Here is a 21,409-nt window from a genome sequence, read left to right on the forward strand (position 1 = left end):
TTGTAATTGAATAACGATTGTGCAAATTGAAAGAACCGCGAGAAGCAGATAGGTGTGTAATTAGACCACGTTTGAATGCAGTGCAGGTTTGGTAACACATTTCTTTTGAACTCCTTCGCCACAAAGACCCGTTAAGGCCACCGGAGATCTGAGCCATTGCTTTCGGACCAACAAAAACAGTCTCGAAATCGTACACTTGGCCAACAAAAGTGAAAACATTTTGAAGTGAGCTTAGGCAAGTTGTTTGGTAGAAGTGTTTCGTTAAGCGATTATTGCCGGGTACCGCAGTTTCCAGTACGCAGTCCGATCAGGAACAATCGTGCAGTAGTACGGCCAGTAGCAGCAGTCTCAGTGAAATAGAAAAAATCAACACCATGACGGACGTCGCCCATGAACTCGGAGCTCTGCGGTTGATAGTGGTAAGTAGCGAAACGACCTCGCGTAGATCACCACCGTAATAAGCGCATTGTACTATGCCGTGCCATGCCGTGATTAATAGGGCGTGTAATTTTTGGCAGTGCTGCTGTAGAGAAAGTACAGCGGCACTGGCTAATGGGTCGGCTTCAGGTTCCATCCACTTGGTCCGTTGATGTGCCTGCTCACTCAGATACGGGTCATAAATGTTGCAAATTGGGCGCAAAACTAAAAACCAAAGCCTGACGAATGAGAATTCGCCAAGCCGCCGGCTTCGCCATCGCCGTCACCGGTGTGTCGACGGATCGGATGGTACGGTCCGAGCCGCCGCGCCGCCGACCCGGTCCGGCGAAAGAAAGTTACTGTTTTTTTTTTGTGCGCTGCTTTTGACGGAAGGTGAATAAGAAGCGGCGGACCCTCGAGTCGCATCGGTTGATTTTGATGGGAAAGTCTCGTTAAAATTAATCGAAATCGTCTAGTGGCAGCTGTCCACCACAACAACAGTTGCAGCAGCGGGCTGTTGCGGTTCAAATGCGAGATGAAACGGCCATTGCACTCCCCGACGTGGATGATGGGTTGCATACAACAGTTGTTGTGGGTTTCGGTGATTGAATGGGGATTTATTTGTGTTGTTATATCTTTCATTCTGCATTTTTAGAGATATTTGGATTTGAAGTAAATCAAATATTATTAGGTACATATTTATTATATTTTGAGAAAATCGTAGGAATTCACTGTTATGATAGACACAAATTTAAAAGTGCTCCGATTTTATTCAAATCTTATACTTTGCGCTTCTCAAAAAAAAATTATCCCATATTTTTTGCTGTGCTTAGAGTACCCTCTTATCAGGTACTTTCAGGTCTTATTCGTTTATGATTTTTCTCCTCTTTGCCTTTAGACTTTAACTTTGGAACCACTGTAACGATTTTAACGATTTTAGGACAGTTTATAATAAGCCTTTCAATAAAATATTGGATTGAAACCCAAATTTTTGTTTAGAATTGTGAAAACAATTGAATCTTGCTTTTATCCACGCGCGTATCTAAAAAAACTTTATTTATTCTAAAAATTGGGAACTTTTCAAAATTATCGTACAAGTTTGTGCCCACTCGGCACCGCCGTCTCAGAATTTCATGAAATTTTGCATACGGGCATTGTTTATGGGCTTGCTAATGAAAACAATACTTAAAAAAGTCGAAATCTCTTGTTTTTCCAAAAAACTTTATAAGAAATTTTCCGATTTTCTCGGACATTGCCTATTTCAAAGATGTATAACCCTTGAACTAAACGTCGTAGAACAATTTTTTGGCAAATATGCAAAACACTATTAGTTGGAAATAGTTTTTTTTACAAAATTTTCAACGACGATGTAAAACTTTAATAAACAGGCGGAAATCCCATGCTCTACTTCATAAAAAATTTAAAAAATCTTTTCTTACTTGCCAATTAATTATCTTTTTATAACAACAATTTCACGATAACGTTTTATATTATTCTACAGTCCAGAAAACTCGATTTTTCTAAACATTTATTTTCTTCAAATATTCATATCTCAAGAACCAAGCAACGCAGAGTAACTATTCCTTTATGAAAATCTGACCAGGAAACAAATCAAGATGAAGATGATCATATCAGCTAAAATACCAAAAGTTTCAAATTATAAGCACACTATTTTACATCACACCGTTCTGAAAAATAACATCGTAATTTCAAAAACTGACAAAAATAATACAGAAACATACCTTATACGATAACGACATAAAAATAATCCAAAAAATTTACAACAATAACACAAAAAATTATACAAAAATGATAAAAAAAATGTCAAAAAAATGTCAGAAAAAAATATTCAAATCTGATCAAAAAATTACACAAAAATGGCACAAATGGTAGAACAAAAATGGCACAGAAAAATATTAAACAAAAGATATAAAAATGGCATAAAATTTACACAACTATGGTAAAAATAATGATACAAAAATTATAGAAACAATAACAACACAATGATACAAATGCGATGCAAAAATGTCCCAAAAACTATACAAAAATTATACAAACATGACGCAAACAATGTCATAAAAGTAATTCAAATATAAAACACAAATGACGTAAGAGCAACAAAAAAGTACGGTAAAATGATACAAATGATAATACAAAAATGGCGAAAAACAATAGCAGAAAAATGATTTTCAAATAGACATAAAATGATACAATATCCTATAACATAGGTATTAAAAATAAAACGAAATTGACATTAAAATAAAATTATAAACCATAAAAATTACAGGAAAAATTATACAAAAATGACAAAAAAAAATGGTACAATAGGATACACATATAATTCAGAACTGATCTAAGAATAACTCAAAAATCACAAGTAGAATGACTAAAATGTACAAATAGAATTAAAAAATGATAGAAGAAAATAACAGATTCCCGTAAAAATGATCAAAAATTACCCAAAAACGACACTGCAATGGAAAAAATGATTGTACAAAAACGACACAAAAAAGACAGAAAAGTGATTTGAAAGAGACCTAAATTTTTTACAAATGACGGATTTCACGCCAACTCGACCAGAGGTTGGCATGACCCTCTCAGAATTTAATGAAACTTTGTGTGTGTAGAGTTCATGAGAATAAACATATTTGCATACTTAGCTTTTCGATAATTGGTCTAGACTAACTTTTGGAAAGGGCTTAATTTTTGTCTCTTTTTTATTATAAAAAATATAACTCGACAATTATAGGACCTACAAAAAAATGATGTATAACTGCCTTTTAAAAAATCTTTTGAACTTTCATAAATAATTTCTTCTTTCATTAAAATACTGAAAAAAAAAATAAAAATCATTTCTACACTGACAAAAAAAGCATTTTGAAAACTAAAATTCGATTTTCCAAAAAAGCCCATCTCAGAAATTGATGAACTTTTTTTTTGAAAATAGATAATTATATGACCTACAATTCCGTACATCGCAAAACGGGCATATTTAAGGGAAACAAGTTTTTCAAACAAAAACTTTTTTCGGAAAAAAAGGTATTTCTGTATTTTCGAAAATTATAGCACCTACAACAAAATGATCTATGAGTAACTTTTTCAAAATTTTATGAATTTTCATAAAAAAATACTGAAAAAAATAAAAATCATTTCTACACTAAGAAAAAAAGCATTTGAAAAACTAAAATTCGATTTTCTAAAAAGTCCATCTCGGAAATTGCTGAAATTTGTTTCGAAGGTAGATATTTATATGGCCTACAAGTTCTTCATATATTATAAAATGGACATATTTAAGCGAAACAAGTTTTTCTAACAAAAACTTATACCTATTTATACCTTTTTCCCGGAAAGGACTTTCGCTTAAATATGTCCATTTTGCAGTATATGAGGCCATATAAATATCTACTTTCTAACCTTATTTTTTTTAATTTCCGAGATGGGCTTTTTTGGAAAATCGAATTTTAGTTTTTAGAATGCTTTTTTTTCTCAGTGTAGAAATGATTTTTACTTTTTTCAGTATTTTTTATGAAAATTCATAAAATTTTGTAAAAGTCACTCATAGAGCATTTTTTTGTGAGTACTATAATTTTCGAAAATACTGAAATATCTTTTTTCCGGAAAAAGTTTTAGTTAGAAAAGCTTTTTTCCCTTAAATATGCCCATTTTGCGATGTATGCAAAAATTGTAGGTCATATAATTATTAATCTTTAAAAAAACATCAATTTGTCAGTGTAGAAATGATTTCGATTTTTCAGTATTTTTTATTAAAATTCAAAAAATTTATAAAAGTTACCCATAAATCATTTTTTGTAGGTCCTATAATTTTTGAGTTAAATTTTTTATAATAAAAATGAGAAAAACAATTCCTTGCTTTCCAAAAGTTAGTCTAGATCAATTTTCGAAAAACTAAGTATGCAAATATGTTTATTTACATGAACTCTTTGAACACACAAAGTTTCATTGCAATCTGAGACCCCATAGACGAGTTAGCGCGAAATCCGTCAAATATGATACAAATGTGAAATAAAAATCCTTCAAAAATACTACAAAACGACGTAAAAAATGTCAAAAAAAAGTTGACAAAAATGATACAGAAATGACACAAAAACAACACAAAGTAATACAAAAATAACATGCACAATAACAAAAAAAATAAAATCAAAAAAAAAACATAATGATACAAATGTGATACAGAAATAGAAAGAAATAACTATGCAAAAATGACATAAAAACATTATTGAAAATATTCTAAATTAAAACTAATGCAAAAATATTCAATAATAAACAAAAATGACAAAAAATTAAAGAGGTTCGTTCAAGACACGACCGCATAGGTGACGTAGGACTACGTAAGTTTCTTTGTAACGATAGTAGCATGTATCCATGCATGTAATAATACGAATAATTTAAGGCCCTGGCATATATGCTACAGCGCTGTATGTAACATTTGTCAAAATTTCGATTTTGGAATGGTTCGATTTTGGCACGCGTCGATTTTGGCACGGACCGACCTTGGCAACAAAAGTGTATTCGTTTTTGGCAACACGAAGTATTTCGCTTCCAAAAATATACTTAAACATCAATTTCCGCATACTTGTTCAAAAGGACCCAAAGTGATGACATCAGCATGTGCATGAAAAAAAGTTTGTAGTTGTAGAATGTTTCGAAAGCTAGTATTTTTATTGACGTAGAACTACATATTACCGCAAGGTGTCAAAAACTTGCTTGCGTCATCCTAATAGTTCTCATCGGGCTTTTTGACTACAAAATAGTCGCAATAGCAGAAAAATCAATCATTTAAGAATTATGTTCTAATGTTTTGGAATAACCACCTATACCAGCTACCTTTCTGAAAGACGTAGTACTACATCAAAAATAATACAAAAAGGTACACAGAACTGATACAAAAATGACGTAAAAACGACCAACAAGTGACAAAATTTTACAAAACAAATACAAAAATAATACAAAAAGCAGAAAAATTTAAAAATAAAACAAAAATTCAAAAAAGCACAAAAACGATACAACCAAGAATACATAAAATGACACACGAACCGTGACAGATAAATGATTCAAAAAAGATACAAAAATGACCCAAAACTTTTACAAAAAAGACACTAAACTTATACAAAACTGACACAAACAATGTCAAAAAATGGTTCAAAAAAGATAAAAATGATACGTATGATACGAAAATAATTTAAAAAATATAATAACTATTGATATATGACAGGGCACTCTTCAGAGAATGTTATCGAGAGAAAGATTTGATGTTTTTCCGACCTTTCGACATTTGTTGGTGTTCTTTGACAAAAATAACCCGAAAATGATACCAAATTGCGTACTATGATTCGAAAATAATGCGAAAAAAGACAAAAAAAAAATAAACCCAAAAGAGATAAAAAAAAATGCAATGAAATTTTATGAGAAAATGATACAAAAAACACAAAACACATACGAAACTAGCATAAAAATGGTAATGCCATGTTGTCTTCGTGAATTCCAAACATTTTTGGTTGTGCCCGGGTGCCGGGTGTTATATTTGCAGCCTCGGCTCATGTACAAAATCTTACGAGCTATTTCTTTACAGATAGATGTAGTGAGTTTTGATCTTCGACGTGAGATGGTGCAATTTGAAGACTACTTCTCAATAGATCGTTGAACCCTAACTGATAACTTTGTTTGACTTTAATTTTCCGGGTTCTTCAAATTTAGACTCTTATCATTTTATGCGATCAACATAGGTTACGTTCCATTGCCCCAATTGATACAACTTCATTATTATTTTCTTTCTCCGTCAAAACACTTCGCGTTGGCATTTTAAGCTGGCCGATTGTGTGATTTGACCGATCATAAACGTAGCAAAACATTTCGTGTGGTGTGGCTACAGCAAATGTACGCCATGTTTACAGATGTAACAAACACGCAATCATAGTAATTCACAGAAAACGTATGTTGTGCACAACTAATACTAACAAAGTCACATTGATGACGTAGTTGTAGCTAAAACTAAAACTAAAACTACTCACAATACCCTAAAAGCGTAAAAACTTTGAGCAGAAAATTTAAATAACTTTGGCTACTTGCTACCAATAAATTTATTCATTATGACAAACAATACACTTGACTTTTGTGTTCCTCAGACCAACTTTTCGTTTGGAAAACTGCCCAGAATCTGAGTTTGTACATTTAAAGGACATTTTGAATTGGGTTTAAACAAGTTTTTAACATAACCTAACCTATTTACAGACAAACTTATTTATCGGTGTAGAAAATTGCCGCCTTGTACACATAAAATGGCAAAAGCTTCATAAAAAGTTTCTAAAAAAACAAATCTAAAACCGGCTATTACACTTGCAGGTGAACATTGAAAATTTCACACAAGATAGGTGCATGTTTTGTGTACTTTTCTGCAGAATGCATACCTACATGGTATGGCTCCGAAATCCACACATGGCATTAGCTAAAATTAGCAGTAGGATAAATTACCTTTTAAATAATCACTAGCACTAGAGGGTTTTTATTGCTGTTTCGCTTTCATTGACACCTTTTCTAAATTAGCGCTCTGGTATGATGGTTGATAACTTTTACACCCGGACTTGTTTCAGTCTACCCATACGGTCTGTCATTTTGTCTGTCGGTCAATTTGGCTCTTTTTCACTTTGTTCACTTTTTCTATGTTTCGTTATTGCAACAAATAAGAATGTCATCTGGTGAGGCAAACTTGAATTGAAATTTTCGATGAATGAGATTCAATTTGTGTTTTTTCTGGCGACGGTAATTTTGTAAATTTAAATACATTTTACTTTGTCTATTTCAAAATGTTGTGGCCACTCTCTCGCAGCACACGAACTAAATAAATATATAGCAAGAATTTATAATTCCACTGCACGTGCTGACTGTTCGAGAAAATGATTCACTAAATTACGAAACAAGGAGACTTAAATTTGAATGGCCACCACCAGACAGCGACAGGATTTGCTTTTTATTTGTTTTATGCAACTTAAAACAAAGATTATCTAGACTCAAATGGCGTCGGATGATGGGAAGAAAGCGCGGAGGAAATTTGGCTCTGTTTGCTAGTTTTTTTGTTTATTTTTTCCCCACAAGCTGTTGAACCGTTAATAGCTGTGAAACTGAACACTGCACTGGTTTCGCACCACAGACTGTACTGCCAGCACCTATAAATGGAATGCTGAGTGACAACTAACAAGTCGTTAAATGTGAAGATGGATTTTACGGAAGCGTGAAAAATTTACTTTGGTTGAGTTGCTCTCTAGAAAGTCTTAGTGCCAGTTTTATTGCCAGTAAAACTAATTCTATGAATCAGTAATTAGTTTGGGTTTCCGAAAAGCAAAGAAATGTCATAGGTGACGAAACAACCGGAGTCGAATTCTGTCCATTAAATCGTGTTCCAAATTCCACTGTACCTGGCAATGTTCTAGATTTACTGTCTCCTAAAAAATGTTTCTTTGTTGCGAAAAACTTCGATTCCTTTCCTCTGCGCGTGTTTCACAGGCAATCGATAATTAAAAGTGTCATACAATCTGTTTCGATAAAATGTGTACGTCTGTAGTTTGCGGTAATCTCAACGAGTTTCAATTACCACCGGCGTTCATCCGAACACACGCCGGCAGCACATACCATGCCGAGTTCTGAATCCCTGTTTACTGTCGGAAACGAGGCATATTCCTGCCATTAAGAACGTCTTAGTTTAGGTTTGTCTGATGCTCTTTTGTGGTATAAATAAACAAGCCCTCACAGGAGCTCACAGCTTTCACCGAGACGACAACAACGAACCAACAACGTTGGTCATCGTACCGGTGGTTAAAGGTCGCGCCCGCCGTCCGGCCGGATCTTTTAGCAGTTGGCCATGAGCCACTCGGGCGACGGTAGTTTATGTAATTAATTATATTGTTACTGCTAACTCGATCGCGATCGCGGAGATGGTTGACACTCGATGAAAGGCTAGAACACCGCAAGCGAGCGGGAACGGATTTCATTCACAGCAGCGTTCTCGGCAGCCCGGCAGCTGGCAGTCGGCGGCAGCCCTAACCGCAATCCCGGCAGAAGACATGGCGCGATGGCATCGTCATTTGGACCGGTTTCGGATCACTTACTTTCGGTTATGCGGTGAACAACCGGATATCGGAATTGGTAGGTGGTATGTGAGTCGGGCTTCTCGAATGAATCGAAGGATTTTGCGGTTCTTGCGGGAGTTAATTTTAGAGGACACGCGCGCTCACAGAAGCAAGCTAATCCGCTGATGGCCAACTGTTGCATGAATTAAATGTTGAAAATTATTGCGCAGTTATTGTTTGCGGCATTGAAATGTGAATGATCGGTTATTTTGTTTTTCAAATTGTTGTTGCATTGCGAAAAATGTTAATTGGCAACACCCGCCATAGCTTTTACTTATCGTCAGGACAGGTTCTCGTCTACAGCCTGGATGTCGTTGGCTAAGCTGGGTCGCCACGAGCCTCTGGGTCTGCCTCTTCTACGCTGTCCTTGCGGATTCCAGTCGAGTGCTTCTCTGCAGATCTCGGTCGCTGCTTTCCTCAAGACATGACCGATCCACTTCCACCTACGTTCACGAATTTCTGTTGCTATCGGTCGTTGATGACATTGACGATGGAGTTCCTCATTGAATACCCAGTTGTCAGGCCGCCAAGCACAAATGATATATCGAAGGTACCGGTTGATAAATACCTGCAGTTTGCAAATTAAGTAACGAAAAATATTTCTAGTTGTACAAAACATAGAGTAAGGCCCTTTTTTTCTTTAAAAAAATGCTACAATTGCTTGAGTTATTAACTTTTAAATCAAGCGAAATATTTTGGAAGAGAACATTACCGCGGGCTACAAAAATATTAACACTAAACGTATCATTTGATCCCTTTCAAGATTTCTGTCATAGTTTATTATAAATAGCAGTAACCACGTTGCTTTTAGACTTTATGACTTTTTATCTTTTACAAATTTGATGCTTTTTTCAATATACATGCTGCGTTTACTTACGTTACTTATTTAGTTTTCCTGTATCGTATGCTGCCTTGAAGTCAGTAGACAGCAGGAGGATCTGTTAGTTGAATTCTCAAAATTTGTCGAGTAACTTTCAGAAGATTTAGGAGCGTTCCTTCAGAAATCCAAATTGGATTCCCCAGCAAAACATTATCATGAGTGGCCTCGTACTATAAAACTAGATGTAGGAGAGAATTTTGTACGCGGAGTTGAAGAGGATCATACCTCGATATTTGCCGCTTACGAGTTGGCTGTTCTCGTAGATCGGGCACATGATACCTACCATACCAACCAGTCCACCGGTAGTTCATCCTCGGACCATGCAGTAGGCCCCCGATTATTTTATAAATACACTAGCTGAGTGCCCGAACTTTATCAGGACCAACCCCCGTTTGTGTCCCAGCCGATTGTACTTTTGTTTTCGTTCTGGAAATTTCCATAATGCATAAATAAACAAAGCCGTTTTTCCTCGTTTTGACTTTACTCCCCTTCTTATCAGATCGTTCCCACCTTTTTGATACCCAATCTACACTGTTATCAGTCCGAAAATTAGACATTAGGCAAGAGACACAAAGCCCTATTTTCTTATCTAGGGCCTTCCCGCTAAATAGCAAGAAATTGTACATCAATGTACGAAAATTATCGTAAATAAATAACTCTGTACAAATTCTAAATCGTAACTAAAGCTTGATAAAGTGAGCCCAAGTTGATTTTCTATCGTACATAATGTTAATAACTGACATACATACAATTTTCAGCACAAACTTGTATTGCAGTACGAAGCGAGTCGCGTTTAATCTGATTTAATCGTATATAAATATTTATAAGGATGAAACGCGTAGAATTATTCCTTGTCACGTATATCCCCAAGCAACTTATTTGTTGTATAATAGCTTATTAAACTATTGTACAGCTAATTCCTGTGGAACAAGTGTTTGATAAACTATTATACAATACAACAAAAATGTTACTTGGGTCGACTCGTATGGATATGCCAGGTTTGCGCATTAAATACGATTTATTGTCATGCATATCTGTACGTAATACGTTTAGCTATACCTATAAAAATGAATTTCTGTCTGTCTGTTTGTTTAAATGACCCTCGGTTTATATAGACGCGGAAACTACTGGACCGATCGGCGTGAAAATTTGTATGCAGAGGTTTTTGGGACCAGGGAAGATTCTTACGATGGTTCGTGATCCCTACCCCTCGTGAAAGGGGGAAGGGGGTGGGGGCTCTCAAATAAATGAAACTAAATTTGGCATGTGAGAGTTTTTTGAAGGCAAGAGATGTTTTTATGGCGGTTCGAGACCACTCCTTCATTAGGAAGGGGTGGCTTTTTCTACAAATGAAACACCGATTTCTCTCTCGACTCCGTCCTTAGTCAAGACAGGGCGATGCTTAAGCTACTCTCATTATGTGCTACATTATGCAAAAAAAGTTAATCTATGGTTATGCAAAAAAGAATGACGTTCAAACTGACAGGATACAACCACAGTTTGACGCGTAGTTTAAAGATAAAATAATACTCTATGAAATGCTTCTACACAGAAAGAACAACTATGGTAGAAACTACCAATCCGAGGGTTAAATTAAAAACATACACCTGCATTTTTTAGCAGAAAATAATTTCGTTTAGTTCTACTATGATAATACACTACCAGGTAAACATTGCATAAGAAAATACTATGTCCTATCAAAATGTATGGTAGTTTTCACGAAAATGCAGTAGTTTTTACGTCTGTAACTAACACCAGGCCCCTGCACAGTGGTCCGAAAATCAAAAAAGTTGGCAGAAACCCCATTTTGCAAGTATTTTTAATTGATCAAATAACTCAAAAGTGTTCTTTTACATACCCATATGAGCTTAAATCCTCGTTTTGGTTGTTCGTTTCTTAGTTTTCTAAAAGCTATGGCCTTCTGAACTTGTTGAATAACGTTAAAGCCGGTGAAATCATTTCAAAAACACGTGTAGTTGTTTCTTATCGGTATGTAGCAGACGTTGCATAAATATCATAAATAGTGACATATTTAGTTAAAAGATACCTATTTCAATATTATTTAGAAGGTTACATTAATTTTAAATATTATTGGTTCACCAAGTCTGGCTTGATTATGACAAAAATGAGGACGAATATCTAAACTCTTTCGAAGTGACAGTCGTAACTTATGGAAACCGTCGAGTTCCGCTGCCATATTACTTTTAGTATGCAGGTATACTTGTAAGGAACCGATTAAGCCTTAATTTGGCTGCAACTTTCTGCAACTAAGAAAGTAAAGACAAACCTTTGAGAAGATGTACGAATTCATGTAAGCAAATTTGATTATAACAAAAAATCCTTCCAATGGTTTCAATATATGATAGTAGGCATTGATTTTTCTGCTGGTCCTGGACTATGGACCCGTGGAAATGAAAGGGACGAGCACACCTCCACGACATCGCTATCTTGGTCTACAGAGTTTGACAGTACCCCCATTAAGTTGGACCCCTCAGTATTGTACCCCAAACAACAATGGCGTCGCATTGATTTTCTATGGAGTGATTTCCCGCCCAGTATTTTTGACGTTTCAGATTCAGTCACAGAAAAATGGCGACGTGCCGGGGGGTCGGACGAGCATTAATAAAGTTTATTGCATTGATTTTGGTGTATACCCTGAAGGAAGTTTTGTAGCGAAAAACAACAAATTAGTTTGTTTCGGGAATATCGAAACAGAATGACGCGCTTCTAAGGCACATCTGATGCAAAGGCTCATTTCAATAGGATTTACAGGAGACACAGCACTCCCATTACATTTTATTATTAGTCTTGAATATTAAATTGAAGACCTTTTCACGATAAGGATGCACAGGGTCTAAAACTAATATTTTATTTAAAAAATACTCAAAAGTATTCAAAATGTAACACAGCATCGAAACAAGTCATGGAACTGTAATTATCGTTCGCTGTATGTTACATTACATTAATGTATACTCTAGTTTAAAATCGCAGCTATTATATTATATCTAATACAATAAATAATATGAAAAAATAATTTCACACTTTTCAGTGGAAGAAAATAGAAGTCTAATATTAATTAATCAAGGGCATAGTAGAGGCTAGAAACAAAGCAATAAGAAGAAAGTTTTTCTGATTAACTTTTGTTACTTGTTTCATTATTCAGACCGATACGTATTTCGCCTACGATTTGCCGGTTTCATCAGTGTCTGTTTTGCATTTGAACTTTTTTTGAATTCCTTTATTTGAAAACTTACTTAATAATAAATAGCTGGTAAATAATTCCATTCAGATGCAATTAGAATGCACAATTGCTGAATCCAATGAGCTAAGAAAATCGAATGAGTCGCAGAAATGTGAAACAACCTTTCATCAAAAAAAATTACTTAAACAATTATTGGATTATGCAACTAAGAGTTATCAAATCGGCTCAACCGGTACTAATAAATTTAACCAATAATTAATATTATATTATGGCAATAACGTGTATTAAAGAATTAGCTTAAAATTTAAGGGTTAAGCACTAGTTGAATGATATCACATAGATCTCCTGAGTATTTCAACCAACTTTGTAGAAGACACCTACCCTCTAGGAGGTCGTTTTTACATTTCTGCCAGCTTTTTTGACTTTCGGACCACTGTGCCCTGATGAGGCGCCATATTTTCGTGGCGAGAATCGCAGCTTGGTCTCTAAACGTTTTGTACAAAACTGAAACTAATACGTGTGCCACGTGTGGGTCCGAAAAATAAGGGGTCCAAAATCGCTGCACCACATTCTATCTGTTTAAAAAGAGATGGTGCATCATTCGATATCAACACATAGGCGCTCTCTGTTGACTATTTTGCATGTACATTTTTTCTGCGAGATCTGTATGATACATGGCAAAGTATGCGTACAGTAGCTGTCTAAAATCTCCATATTACTATTAGTAGAGTACACTGAAATCACTTTTAACGCGGTTTGTTTTTTACGCGAATTTCAGAATTAACGCGGTTTTTACGCAAATTTCGGAATTTACGCGATTTTCGGAATTTACACGGATGTGCTCAATTAGTCTATTTTTTCGGTAATGTTGAAATCCACCAAGTTTTTTTTTACGCGAATTGTTGGGTTTTTTTACTCGAATTTGGATTTTACGCGGTTTTTTACGCGAATTTCGGAATTAACGCGATTTTTTACCTTTGTTATACTATAACAAAGGTTTAAAAATTGGTCGAAAAACACGAAATTGATCCGAGGTCCGGAGGGCCAAGTCACATATACCAATCGATAGGGTTCGTCGATTTGAGCAATGTCTGTGTGTGTGTGTGTGTGTATGTATGTAATGATTTTTTCTATCGCCTGTTTCTCAGAGATGGCTGAACCGAATCCTTCGCTATTACTTTTGTTTGAAAGGTATTATTGTCTAGTAGATCACTATTGAGTTGCTTCGTGACACGACGTTTCGTTTAAAAGTTATAAGCAAAACTGTGAAAAATACGTGACACGGGTTTCTCTAGAACTACATGACCGATTTAAGCGAGCTTAGTATCAAATGAAAGCTCTTATTAAAGCTAAACTATTCAGGAATTTTTAATTGAAAACAAACAAGTAGTTTAAAAGTTATGCTTAAAAAACCTGTTTTGACAAGGTAATAATTATCGCCTGTTTCTTAGAGATGGCCAAACCGATTTATGCGCTATTAGTCTCATTTGAAAGATAATATATCCTAATAGATCACTATTGAATGATTTTTTGATTGGACGTTTAATTTGAAAGTTATGAGCAACCGTATACACCACACCAAAATTAACAAAAATTTATAATGATTTTAACCAAGATAATTTACTTAATTTCAATTATTTTAATATCAAACGAGAGGTTTTGACAATACGAATATATATGCAAAATTTCATAAGAATTGGTTGTAGCGGTCAAAAGATATTAACCCTCGAACACTCGCGCCAACTTTTGTAACGCAGTTACTCGCGCGCACAACAGCCCCAAACCAAAGAAAACGTGTGCACTAGAGTTTTGACTGGGAAAACTTGGTTTTAGGTTTATCGAACCTTTAGAATAGTTTCTTGAAATTAAAAGCTCTATCGTCTGGTGGAATCTAAATTTTGATTAATCCCCCTAAAAGTGAATAAAAAAAAATATTTTTCTTCAGTGTCAATATAACACATTGATGTGTTCTGCAAAGTTATAGAGCATATTATTACAAGAAATTTTGCTAAAGACAGTAACCTTCCATTTCTGCAGCTAAGATAGAAAAATCTTATTTATTGTATATGAATTTGTAAAATCAGGTTTTATATTTTTGCTCTTTTTGTAATTGTAGTATGACTTTTTCATGTATTACAAAGTTGTACAAATGATAAAAATACACAACTTTGCTGAATGTAGTATACCTCTATATTTGCTTGTTTAGGAACTGTAGAACTTTGATTTTAAAAAATACCCTAATTTTGACTACGAATTACTCGACTACCAGCAGACGGATACATTTTAAACATTTTACATTGGGTAGTTTTGCTGCATACAGACACCATTTTTCCATATGGAGAAACTAGAGAAAATTCCACTTGGGGTCAATTGCGGTACACCTCGCTTGCTGATTGCTTCGTTTTTGTGATGGCGGTTTATGCTGATCTATTTTCCCAACAATTTAAATTATTAATGCATTGAATAATTATGACATTTTCCTCAGAATAAGTTTATTGAAGCATATACGTTAGTTAAACAACGATTTGTAACTTTATAACAATATGGCGTTGAAAAACCTACACGTGTTGTACAAAATACAACAGCGTGAGTAACCGAAGGTTAATAAAAATTGATGAAAATTATTCTAGAAAACTCTATTGATGTGAATCAAATAGAATGGTATTACAGGAAATTATGCATAGTTCAAAAACCTATAAACTAGACCTTTACTAGGCAATGTATAGGTTAAAGAATAAGATTTCCTCTTACAACTTACTTTTATTTGCACTTACTCAAATTAATAACAACTTACTTATCCTTACTCAGCAATTTCATGAAAAAAGGATCTATCAAAATTTAAAAGTGTTCCTATTTTGTTCAAAATTTGTAAACTTATTCAATTTTAAAATTTTTTATGTAAACCAACGCATTACGCAACGTTGACCAATAGATGAATTATGTTCCGAAAACGTGTCGATTTCTATCTCAAATAGCAAGTAAGACCGTATAACAAAGGTTCCTTTCACCACTAGGTGGATTAAATCGGGTTTTTAAGGCAAATTTCGGAATTTGCGCGGTTTTTTCACGCGATTTTGATTTAAGCGTAAAAAGCGACTTGAGTGTATTGCACGGGCGGAGCTAACCCAAGGGTGAGTCGCTTACACCAATCTATGTACCTTATTCGTGCCAATTTTGTTCGGTGCGTGCCTTATTGTGCTGGCAAAGTGCCAATCCTCATGTCAAATTAGGGCTCATTTGTTCAATTTGGCAATGCTAAAAATTGGCCAAGCTAACAGATTCCAATTTTTTGAACTTTGGATAAATAAAAAGTGCCACAGTGTGCAACAAATTTTACAATGAATGTGCCACAACTGTGACCTCATTCAAAGCCGCTCATTTTAAAAAAAGGCGTGTTTCGTAATATCGCGGCGCTTGAGTGTTGCCTTGAATGTTGAGTAGAAAACCATACAAGTGGTAACATACCACAAATAATCCAATTAAAACCGGGAAATCCTGAGTTGTCAATTCAATAACACGGTATTGAATAATAAGCAATAAGAAAATTAATTGCGTTAAAATACACTCTGCTCCAAGGCCGATTTTAACTTTAATTTCAAGTCCAATTTCAATCATTTTTCAAGTACGATTTGGAATTTGAATTCAAATCAATTTTCATGTCCAAACACGAGTTCAATGTCAATGTCCCATTTTTAAGCCAATTTCTAGTCTAATTCAAGTCCAATTGCAAGCCCAATTTCATGTCTAACTCCCAGTCTAATTTTAAATTAAAATTTAAATTCAATTTCAAAGTCCAATTTAAGTACAATTTCACGTCCAATAATCCATCGGAATTGGACTTAAAATTCCGAGCCTAATTCAACCCAATTTCACCTCCGGTTTCAAGTTCAATGTATGTCTAATATTAAATCAAATTTTATGTCTAATTTAAATTCAATTTCAACTCCGATTTAAAGCCCAATACCAAGACTAATTGGAAGTGCCATTTCAAGCTCAAATTTAAGAACAATTTGAAACTCAATTGTGGTCCAATTTCAAGCCCAATTTATAGTCCCATTTTAAATCAAATCCCACATCGGATTTAACAGCAATTACAGCTCCGATTTAAAGTCTAATTTCAAGTCCGATTTTCTATCCGATGTCCAGTCCAATTTCAAATCAAATTCAGTTCTGATTCCAAGTCTGCTTTCAAGTCCAATTCCAAGCCCAATTTGAGCTCAACATCAAATCTAATTCAATTCCAATTTATGTTCGACTCAAAGTTCAATTGCAATTAGCAATTCAGGTCCAATTTGAAGTTTAATTTTTAGTTCAATTTTGATCCAATTTAAAAAACCGCCGTATTCAAATCCAAATGCTAATCCAATGTCTAATCCAAAGTTCGATTTAAGGTTTGATTGCAAATCCAATTTAAATTTCACGGATGGGCTCAGACCTAATGGTTAGGTCTGTACTGTAAAAAAGCCCTACTAGTAGAACTCCGAATTCTGGAGTTGTTAAGCTAATCGACCGGAACTTTGGCGATAAATGAATTAATCATTTACCACTATTCTACGATTACTTGATAAGTCTATGTTCAAAACGTGCGTTTGAAAGGTCGGTGCCTCACCATCTGTTTAGGTCTGGACACGCCAGAGGGTAGAGATGTCTTTATTAGTTAAACAAACGTGAGCACAAAGACTATTAATTTCGGTTTAAGGCTTAGATTCTAACTCTACATTCAAATAAAACTAATTTTAAGCTCTACTACAAGGTATAAAATAGTACTGGAAAAAACAATGGCAAATGGAATGTTTGGAAGTTTGGATGTTTTCTTGACAGACATTTATATTTTCCGGATCGTAAGTTTTGGGCACAACTAGTAGGTATATATGAACAAACTGTCGGTACGTTTAGTGTTTAAATTGATACATCAAAATGGAATAGTTATTTTTTTCATCCTACAGTAGTCTAACAATGAAATCCGATATTCATTTTTGGTGACGGATCATAACATGATTAACCCTTTATAAGGCCGTGGCAATAAAATTGTCACCAACGAAAAATATTTGTTTTGCGTCTATAATGACATCAATGTAATTATAGAAGCAAAATAAAAAATTTTTGTTGGTGGCAATATAGTTGCCACTGCCTTTTAAAGGGTTAACTGATGGTTCTCATCATAACCTCAAAAAATGTCACATTCATTTTATGTGACACACCTGCCCCAGTTTACTCTAACCTGCGCATGATTAAAATGTCAATGTTTTGGAATATTTTTCGGCAACAACAGATTCCGATTTCCATCTGCTGATTCATGCTGATGCTGACTCCCACGCAATCCGTGAACCAATATTTTCATCACGCACGTTCCGCATTTCCATCGCAAAAAAAGTGTCACCCTCGGAAACCTTTTGGAAACACACATCGCAAACATTAGTAGTAAGCTATTTGTCGTGCAACTTTACCGACGCCTATAAAGCAAAGCCGTGTGATCGTGATCGTGAGGATGTGACGGCGCCGCCGCGACCCAGGAAAGGTCACACAATTCGACAACGACGACGACACCGGCAACAGCAACAAAGTAGCCGAGTGGCATTTTTCGTATGACACTATGTCACCACAATAACAAGAAGAAAAAATAACACTTCGGAAAATCTGCGTTTTTGTTCGAAAAACACCTCCCTTTCGGATTTTTTCTCCCAAAATCAGCCGTGCGTGGTTGTTCAGTTGTTCGTCGGTCATTGGTTTGGAAGGAAGTTTAGGAAGCAATTAAAGTGCCGTAAAAATTTACCGTGACTTTTGTTCCACGTAAGAGAGAGGAAAATATTCCCGCGTCAAGACATGTCAGATTCGGAAAATTCTACCGTAAGTTTTGCTGTTTCGTTTTAATTTAGTTAAAAAACAATCAATAGTAGAATTTCTGTGGCAATAAAATTGTATTAATTACCAAGACCCGTTTGGCGTCAGCCAAGGAATGGAATGTGATCGTGATCGATCGAAAATTCGAAGAAAGGGTAGGATTTTATAATGTCAATGATTGCCTGGTGACTTTTCACTTGGAATGTGCTATTTCGACAAGTGTGTAACAAACAGGAAAAGTTCAGTCAAGTGCTTTGTTTTGTGGCCACATACGGAGGAATGATGGCGGTCTATTTTCAGCTGTATTTCTTCGGTCCATTTTCCAACGTCACCTTTTAGGATTTGGACGACGGCGAAGGAAAACCGCTTGGCCGATCGCCCGGGGACGACGGCCAGCGACGACGGGGCGAACAGCTTATTGTGCTTATGTAACAAAACAATGAGAAGCGTCAGTTACGGTGGAATGCAAATACAACTAATTAAAATGTTGAAATGTAAGACAGAAGAGATAGTGCGGCATGCGAAATCGCACTAGCGCTGGTAAGAAGAAAATGAAAACCCGCGACGCTTGAGACTTAATTAAACGCGCTGCTGACGCCGGCCGAAGAAACGCAGCTGTGAAGAATTTTGCTTCCTTCAAGGTTGATCAATCTTTCGTGCCATTTGATAAGTCTATTTACGATGCCTTACATATGTAAGGGGGCGGTGCAACATCAACCAACATGCATGCGAAAAACTAGCGATCGTCGTTCGTTGCATAATGACCGTCCGATAAGCACCGTGAATTTTTCGTCTCGCAATCAGTACAATGTAAGCTTTCGTGCAACCGAAAAGAATTCACTGCCCTAATAGTCAACCCATGTAACTGTGCCAGCTATCATAAAGTACATTTATGTGATTCCTCGTGGCAATAAATTAGCCTTGCATCACCCAACGTCCCTCGGACGAGGGAGGCGAAAATCACGCTAACAGTTCCTGATTTCCCGAGCCGAGCTCGTGGACCTGCCCGCTCGCTACCGGCTGATGCTGGCCTTAGCTTTGGCATGCGATCAAAATGCTTACATTCCAAAGCGGTTATGAGTCGAACCGGATAAAATTAGAACTAAACAGAAGTAGAGTAGAAGATGAGCTGTTTTATACGGTGCGCGGGAAAAACACTCCGCAGTGAAAATAACCGCCGCCACCACAGCCGTCGCCGCCAGCAGCGCAGCAGCCGGATGCGAACCGGACGAAAAACGATGAAGGGCACCGAGCCGTTTTGAACTTGAAACCTTCGGTTGGGAAATAGCAGGGCGTGCATTGACAGAAAATTTTAATTCGAACTAAACCGCCCGCTACTACTAAGGTTGTTGATTAGACCGCGAAAACGTTGAACGTTACGTGGCTCCTCACAAGCTGTAATTCTGAAATCCTCAGAGTGTTGGATTACCGCACAAAACCATCACCATTAACATCATCACCATCATCATCAACAAAATCATAATCATCATTACAATTATCACGAAAAAGCGTCATAATGACAGATCGCATTATAGCAAAAAAAAACTAGGTAAAGTTGATCCATCCAACTTGGTGCTTGATGCTTGTGGGTTTGCAAGCAAACAGAAAAAAAAATTAACAATAAATGCTGCGGTTATCTGCGCCCCACGTTGATGGACCTCTTGTCCAATTTTACCTCTTACCGGTTTGAAAGAGGTCTTAAAATGCTTGGCATGTGTCTTTAAGTGAGTTTTTTTTTCATTTTCACTGAAAGACGGAGAAGTGTTATCACATTCCCATTTTTTTGCGGTGTCCAATTTCCCACCGGCCGCGTTACAACTACATTAGTACGTTATCAAATCAACGCAGTTTGGATCTTGGCAAATTTTTTTTAAACATTCGCTTTAATTTTAACGGCATTCACCTGTTGTAGATTGGCGGTGGCCCCAGGCCCAGGGGGAAAGCACACCACTGAACGTTTCGATTCGAGTGGTGAAATTTACACACTTTTGGGGGGTTTTAGTTTCCAATAGGCGGCGCTCGTAGGCATGTTCGACCTAGTGGTCGAACCAGCATGCCTATACCCTGTTAATTTGTATTCAACTTTTGGGCAATGTTCAGTCGAAAAAATTTCAGCTATGCTTTGGAAAGATGCTTGCAAAAAAACAGATTGCAAGCATTTTTGGCATAATAGTTTCGCTGCTCAACATGCCTTTCATTGAATTGGAATGAAACCAAGCATTTGCCAAGCATTATTGGCATCGCCTTTTCTGAAGCCAAAAAAATACTGCGAGTAGAAAGTAATACTTTTTTTGACAATAACTAAAATTAAAACGAGTTGACTTCCTGACAGTCTAATACTTGCGATTTTATATATCAAAGAACTCAAATCTGTACAGTTTATTCAGGATAATTTCCGTTTTTTTGTCAACCGGATCAATTAAAGACAAATGGGTAATGGAAAATCGACAAGGATAGTTGTCTACGCTTATTTAAACACGGCGATGAATCCATGATTCAGCCGGCCGTGACACATACGTAACATTTTTATATTATTGCAACTAAATGGAGACTGTCGAAGACTATCTTTTGTTTCGAGTTAGTTGGCTATGATGTTGATCCGCTTTATTATTTTATCGATTTTTATTTCTTTTTCCTATAAGACTTTGTTTCGAATAAAGCAATAAAACAAATGCTGTAACTATTGTGAATGGAACTAAATAGCACTAAAGTTGACATGTTTGTTAGTGAAACACTTCACATTTGTAAAGTGTTCGGCATGTCTGATGTAGTACTATGTCAGTTTTTATTGGGATTTTTATAACCTATTTGTGTTTACTTGGTGTTCACTGATTTATCGGGGGTTAACTATCACTAGTAAATTCACTCTTCAGGATGAGACAATATGCTTAAAATAATTTTCACAACTAACTCTAGTTGATAGGTGGA

At 35.8% G+C, this 21,409-nt stretch overlaps 1 protein-coding gene across 1 annotated transcript in view; it reads left to right on the plus strand.

Annotated features, from left to right (window-relative positions):
* Positions 1-336: 336 nt before the first annotated feature.
* Positions 337-21,409, plus strand: part of LOC128743457 (actin-binding Rho-activating protein) — a 39,902-nt gene continuing 18,829 nt past the window's right edge. Inside the window, exon 1 of the mRNA XM_053840047.1 lies at positions 337-419. Coding sequence (XP_053696022.1) covers positions 375-419 — 45 coding nt within the window. The 5' untranslated portion in view covers positions 337-374. The remainder of the gene's footprint in view (positions 420-21,409) is intronic.

This window comes from Sabethes cyaneus, chromosome 3 (genome assembly GCF_943734655.1).
Source record: "Sabethes cyaneus chromosome 3, idSabCyanKW18_F2, whole genome shotgun sequence".
Classification (NCBI taxonomy): Eukaryota; Metazoa; Arthropoda; class Insecta; order Diptera; family Culicidae; genus Sabethes; species Sabethes cyaneus.